This window comes from Penaeus monodon, unplaced genomic scaffold (genome assembly GCF_015228065.2).
Source record: "Penaeus monodon isolate SGIC_2016 unplaced genomic scaffold, NSTDA_Pmon_1 PmonScaffold_18113, whole genome shotgun sequence".
NCBI classification, from domain to species: Eukaryota; Metazoa; Arthropoda; class Malacostraca; order Decapoda; family Penaeidae; genus Penaeus; species Penaeus monodon.
Genome location: NW_023647610.1, coordinates 1 through 7159, shown reverse-complemented (window position 1 = coordinate 7159; position 7159 = coordinate 1). Strand labels below are relative to the sequence as shown.

The window sequence follows — 7159 nt, the reverse complement described above, 5'->3', positions numbered from 1 at the left end:
AAATTTTGTATATTATGATAAAGTATAGACTTTAAAACTGATAGACTGTTAAAATTATATATATATATATATATATATATATATAATACAGATAAACACCATGTGTATTGTGTGTGTGTGTGTGTGTGTGTGTTTTGTTGTGTGTTTTTTTTTTGTTTGTGTGTTGTGTGTGTGGTGTGTGTACACACATATACACAGAATGTGTGTATTTATCTGTTCATATAGATATATATACATGATATATATAATATATATATATATATATATATATATAGTATATATATATATATATATATTATGCGATACATATGGACATTGTGATACAACTAGATATGACATGTTTAGGTATACTTTTTTTTTCTCTCTATATCATTAGTTATGATGAATACGAATGCTGTTACTGAAATACTATCACGTGACCTATTCTAACCTAGATAGATAAAACAATACGTTTGTGGCCCAAGGATGCCTGAAAATCTGTGGTATACTCTGTCTCCCGCTGTCTATATTCAGATATCAATCTATATCGATATCTATATAGGTATATATATCAAAATATCTAAAAGAAAAAAAAAGAAAAAGGAAAAAAAGAGAGAAAAAAAAAAAATATATATATATATAATTATATATATATATATATATATATATATATATATATATAGATATATATATATATATATATATATATTATATATATATGTATTTGTATGTATGTATATATATATATTATATATATATTATATAATATATATATATATATATATATATGTACATATTTATTCATTTATCAGTACATCTGTTTATGCCTTTATCTATATCTATCTATATGTCTATTTATCTGTCTAGCTGTGTGTACGTATACACACACACACGCACACACACACACACACACATATATATATATATATATATAGTGTGTTTATATATATTCATACATAATTACATACATATATATTTGTACACACACACACTCACACACACACATATATTATATATATACATATATATATATATTATATTATATATATATAGAGAGAGAGAGAGAGAGAGAGAGAGAGAGAGAGGAGAGAGAAGAGAGAGAGAGAGAGAGAGAGAGAGAGAGAGAGAGAGAGAGAATTTCTGAGCCGTCACCGATGCGATGTTTGACAAAAAATATGCACCATGGATGGATATACATATGAATATGAATGCATATCGCATTCATAATATCATTATCATACTTCCGCTGAAGACAAGGTACTATTTTAATTCTTTCAGGAAATACTCTAGTCTTGAATGTTCTATTATAAATAAGCGACACGTGACATTTTTTTCTCATCAGAAGTAATCGGAGCAGTTAGTGTAGTGCACACCCGATTTTCATACCGAGTGGTTCATGTATAGGGAGATGTGGCTAGATTAGGCTTTTATATATATATAATATATATAATATATATAATATAATATATATATATATATATATATAATATATATATGTATATATATATATATATTATATATATATATATGTATATATATATATATATATATATATATATATATATATATATATCGAACGATGATTCTCAAAACAATTTTAATAATAGTAATGCAGTAGTTTACTCCTGTGTGCTTTATATAACCTATGATTTCTATAAAATATCGGACTATTCATCCCGTCCGGAAAAGAAGTAGACAAGACCGGTTTGCTTGTTTTTTGCAAAACACGTTTATTTTGCATAGTATGTTATTTTTCCTCCATGTCATGGCGAATTCAAATGAGTGGATGTAATCGACGAGTATGTCAGAAAAGTAGCGTTAAGAAGGGCAAAGTACCGAATACTTATTTACTTTCTGTCGTGTCATGTTCCTAGTGGCTTACTTTTTTTAAATGGCGATCATCCCTGCTTTGAGCCTCTTTTTTTTTTTTTTTTTTTTTAAGGGGAGGGCGAATTACCCAGTATACATTGAGTGTACTTGTACATTCGTTAGATTGGCCAGTAGTTTATTTCTGCTGACCTCATATTTATTTAATTTATTGAAAAATTTTGCCGCGTCAACATTTATGGTCATTGGCGTCGCATTCGAAATATAGCGACAGCGTGAGGTTTGGGAGCAAAGCCCCCAGGTAAGAAAATCTATAACATCAAGTCTTATGGCGCTTAGGTTGAGTAAGAAAAAAGTTAGGAACGAGGTAATGATTACGATGAAGCTACTGGTAGAAAAGTACGAAAAGGGTAGTATGGTATAGAAAAACGGTAGAGAAAGGTGGGGGGGGTCTAATGGGGTACAATACAAGCCAAAAGCTGTTATAAGGGAGTTATGATAAAGTATTGTGGCGAAAACGGCAAGAATGAGTTAACGATTAGGATAAGGGGACAAAAAGAAAACCTGCAAAATTAGTTGATGCGAAGGCAGAGATCTGAGGTCCATGTTAGTGGAGATCCCTACATTGGGTTTCACTTTCTCTTAAGGGCATCCCCCGCCCCCCCCCCCAATCGAGCAATGGATTTAGGAGGGGGGGGTCGACCTCAGATTACCCTACATTATGAAGATTTCTAGATTTGCTTTTTTTTTTTTTTTTTTAATGGTTCGCCAATAATTTATCTCGTTGATGGAAGTAGTTTCGTTCAATTGACATGGTTTAGTTTTAGATTGAGGTTCACTTGGCATGTCTACATTCATTCTCAGTCACTATTGAAGTATTTACACAGGTACGAAAGTCAATGGACTAACCATGCAACTTCCTCGAAGATTAGATAAATGAACAGATATACAATTCTTTGAATGAGCCTTTAGTTTAGCAAGCAAGGGGGAGCGCAGTCCCGCTTTCAGTAGACCCAGTCCAATTTCTGTAGTGCTACATTTGTCGGTTATCTATTAACGGAGTAATCAACGGCCGCAACTTTGTATTTGTAGATTGAAAGTTTAATACAACTTGCTTGGATTCACAAGTAATCTTAGCTTGCAGGCAATGTTCACAGCCTGGGAGATCTTTGCGTTTGTTAAAACTAGCATACCGAGGAGCAATTAGTTATCAAAAGCAGCTATGTTGCTAGAGAATTAACTCTAATTCTTAAGTGAAGAATTATGCAGAGCCTAATTGTTTGCTTTAGTTACCAAGATGCAGAAGTCCTCCAGCAAAAAGTTTTCCTCAGCATTAAGCTTTAAACAATATTGAACTTTCTGAAAATTTGAAGGATTTTCATTAATGACAAACACCGACTTTCATTTTTCTTACGATTTAATGTGTAACAGCCTTCCCTGTGCAGCAAATAATCCTTACATCTTTTTAGTTCAGCAAAATAGTTTTAACGCAAACTAAAATATAATTCTCCGAAAAATATAATGTTATAACATTAACTGATTTCTTACTTCCATCATGCCCTACTTCACAGGCTTAGAAACAAAAAGAGTAAACAGCTGCGACTCCCTTCCACTTTATTGTAATCACCGTAACATATATAGTAAATAAAACCTTAGGATTATATATCTATGGTATGTGAATATTGTGATTACAGCTTGTCCAGGTAGTTGGCTAAATCGGGAAGGCCTTCTTTCAGGCCCTTCCTCTTCCTCGTATCGCAAACGATGGTGTAGGGTTTGCTGCTGCCAGTGGTATCCATGGGATTGCCGGGCATCTCTTGCCAGTGATCGAACACGCACTGTGGGAAGGCCTGTCCACCTGTGTTGGAGCGAAGATCTGCAGTGAAGCCGAAGGACTCGTTGACAGGAAGATGAGCTTTGACAACGAACATAGGCGTACCAGCAACCTGGTTCTCCTCGAACACAACACCTCGACGCCTGTTGAGTACACCATAGATACCGCCGACGGCAGCCTCAGGACACTGGATCTCGCAGAGGTATACTGGCTCCTGAAGACGGGGCTCAGCTGTGAGGACACTAGCGTACAGCACACGTCGAGTGGTGGGAATGATCTGGCCGCCACCACGATGGATAGCATCAGCATGGAGGGTTACATCATGGAGGTTGAAACGGACGCTACGCATGTTCTCGTCGCAAAGGACACCTTCCTTGGTTGCCCACTGGAAGCCAGCTACGCAAGAATCCTTGATTTCATTGAGGTACTGCACTCCCTTTGTTACATCAACCAAGATGTTGCCTCCAGTAGATTCAGGGCCGAAAGTCCAGATCTTCATGGCATCAGTGGCATCGAACTCGTAGTGCTCACACAGGTATGACTTCCTGGTCTTGGGGTCATCACGGGGAGTTACTTTACCAGCCTCAATGTCATCAGCAAGTCCATCAGGCATAGGCACGGCCCTCATGTACAGACGGTTGTGCTTGTTGGGGGACTTGGATAGACAAAGCTCAGTTGAAGGAGCACTAACCGTCTCCTGTAGGATACAACTGGGTCGGTCTTCTTGAGAGGAATGCAAGCATGGTCTTCTTCAAGATCCTACAAAAGAGGAAAGTTACATTGTTAAATTAATTATTTTACTGTTGAACTTTCATAATATCTATGAATGGGAGGTTATTAAATTTTGCAAATGATTAAAAAATTGCACTGTTAACAACTGAAAAACTTGTGGCTTACCTTCAGACAAATCTCAAGATGAAGTTCACCAGCTCCAGCAATGATGTGCTCACCAGATTCCTCAATGATACATTGCACCATAGGGTCAGACTTGGAAAGACTGAAATGTAAATAAGATTGTTAAAATGTGGATATATATTTTTTTAATTATGAAATCTTTTACACTTTAGAAATTTCAAGACAGTTCTCTATAATACATACCGTTTGAGACCTTCCACAAGCTTGGGCAAGTCAGATGGGTTCTTGGTTCAACAGCCACACGCACGACAGGCGACACACTGAACTTCATCACCTTCATGTTGTGGGAGTCCTTGCTGGTAGTGATGGTACCAGTCTTAACAAGGTACTGGTCAACACCAACAAGACCACAAATGTTACCAGCAGGGACATCCTCAATAGCTTCAACAAAGCGACCCATCATAAGAATGGTTCTCTGGATGGCCTTCTCGAAGAGATCTTCCTTCTTTCCTGGGACGTAGTTGGGACCCATGATGCGGACCTTCTGACCACTGCCAACCTTGCCGGCAAAGACACGACCGAAGGCATAGAAGCGACCCTTGTCAGATGTTGGTACCATCTTGACACGTACATCATAAGAGGAGCATCAGAATCGCAGTTCTTGATGCCAGTGCAAGCAAGGTCATCAGATGGACCTTCGTACAGCATCTCAGCACGGTATTTCTGGGCAGTCACAGGGGATGGAAGGTGAATGGTGATCATGTGGAAGAGCGTGTCTCCAGCAGGTAGCCAAGTTCGCATAACAACCTTGAGGAGGGCCTTTCCTTCTTTCTCCCTGTCATCTACTTGAAGCTTGATCTGAAGGGTCTCCAACAGTTTGGCAGTTTCCTCTTTCTGAAATACAAGTTCTGTAAGTATCCACATTCAAAAAGGGTGGCTTAATATTCTGTAATACATATATAATATTTTCCTGCATCTAATTAACCAGCTATTTCTTTAAATTTTACTGGTTCATTTCCACTTATTTTCAAATCTAATATAGCTTAGAAAAAGATTAATCAGACTGAAGAAACAAGATAACCTTGAACAGCTGGGCAAAATTTGCTCACCCTAAAAATATCAAGCTTTGATTTCTGATAATACTGAAGTATATCCTTATAGAATATCAAGTATTCTTAATTATAAAAAAAAGTATCCGACGGTCACTGATATTTAATGAAATTAATCCTGACCCGAGGCAAGTTGGAAGGTTAGTATGGGATTTAAACTCAAAACTTATTTTCAACCAATATTTTAAGTAATTAAAAGTTGTGGTTACCTTGAAGTTCATGATAGCATCAAAGAGCTTGAAAATGGGGTCCAAGATGTATGTATTGAAGGCACGCTCATTATCAGTGCTCTTGTTCGTGGACCACTTCTTTGTCTTCTTGTTGAAGAAGTTCTCGCCCCAGAGCCTGAAATTTAGAAGTATAATGCATAATGTCTTGGCTTCATAAAACATGGACTTGCTGAAACTTTGATTAGTGGTTATAGCTCAAAATGTAATTACCTTTAGTCAAAAACAATTGTAAATTTCAAGCAGACAATCCATAAAATACTTACAGGACCCCCCTCCCCCCAACTAAGTACCAGAGAGACCAAAACATATCAAACAGATGCTCAAGGGCTTCCTTACTTGTTCATGAGCTTGGCAGCAGGAACCTTGAACATGTTTGAGTAGATGTCGGCAAATTCCTTGACGGAGAAGGCCCATCCGTGGAGTCCTGAACCAAATCCAACAGATCCCTTGCTGGGGTCAACACGCATCTCACCCATGGGGCCTGTGTCGTCGTTGTAAGTGGCAATGATGACGTTCACGTTCTCAACAATACGCTAGAAGATAAAATTTGCCTTTAAATATAGAACTGCCAAAACATTCTTATTTATAGGATTCAGTAGCTTTAAAATAAATTCATGAGACAGGACACGAGACAAACCTGGAATGTCTGGTACAATTCCTCCTGCTCAAGCTGCAATTCAAGGAGAGCACGGTCCATCTTGTTCATGAACAGAACTGGCTTGATACGCTCAGCAATAGCCTGACGCAGTACAGTCTCGGTCTGCACACACACACCTGAAACATTACTTTTGCTTAGATGTTGAAACTTTAGAAATGGCAGTAATTAATATGCCAACATTATGAAGATATTTACATGAACCTGTTTACACACTCACCAGAGACGCAATCCACCACGACGAGGGCACCATCAGTTACACGGAGGGCAGCTGTTACCTCAGAGGAGAAATCAACGTGACCAGGGGAATCAATAAGGTTGACAAGGAAACCAGATTCACCAGCCTCCTTCTGGTCAGGGCTGTTAATGAGGGCGAGGTTCTCGTCACTCAGCTTGAAGTACATAGAGATGGCACTGTTGGGAAATACGAAGATTAGTATACAATCAAAATTTTTTGAGCTTTTAAGCACATCTTAAGTTGAATCAGGGTGTCTTAAGTTTAATCTCCATGACCAACTGCCAATCATCCGAACGAGACAATCATCATTTCCAGTTCAATTGAATGCAATATATAAGAGCAAGAATCCTCGTAACTTATGTAATGCACCTCCTGTCATCTTTTGTACGTAACGAGTTTCTCCTGCAATCAGCTCCTGTCATGCTTTCGATC

The 7159-nt window shown here is 37.6% G+C and overlaps 1 protein-coding gene across 1 annotated transcript; it reads right to left on the bottom strand.

Annotated features, from left to right (window-relative positions):
* Positions 1–3205: 3205 nt before the first annotated feature.
* On the bottom strand, positions 3206–6961 carry LOC119569698 (eukaryotic translation elongation factor 2-like; the record flags this gene model as incomplete). Its single annotated transcript, XM_037917748.1, is given in 10 exon segments — positions 3206–4339; positions 4342–4399; positions 4538–4637; positions 4739–4784; positions 4787–5119; positions 5122–5389; positions 5814–5949; positions 6171–6367; positions 6472–6608; positions 6710–6961. Coding segments are annotated over 10 exon segments (2372 nt in total), but the record flags the coding sequence as incomplete, so codon positions are not given.
* Between the last annotated feature and the right edge of the window lie 198 nt (positions 6962–7159).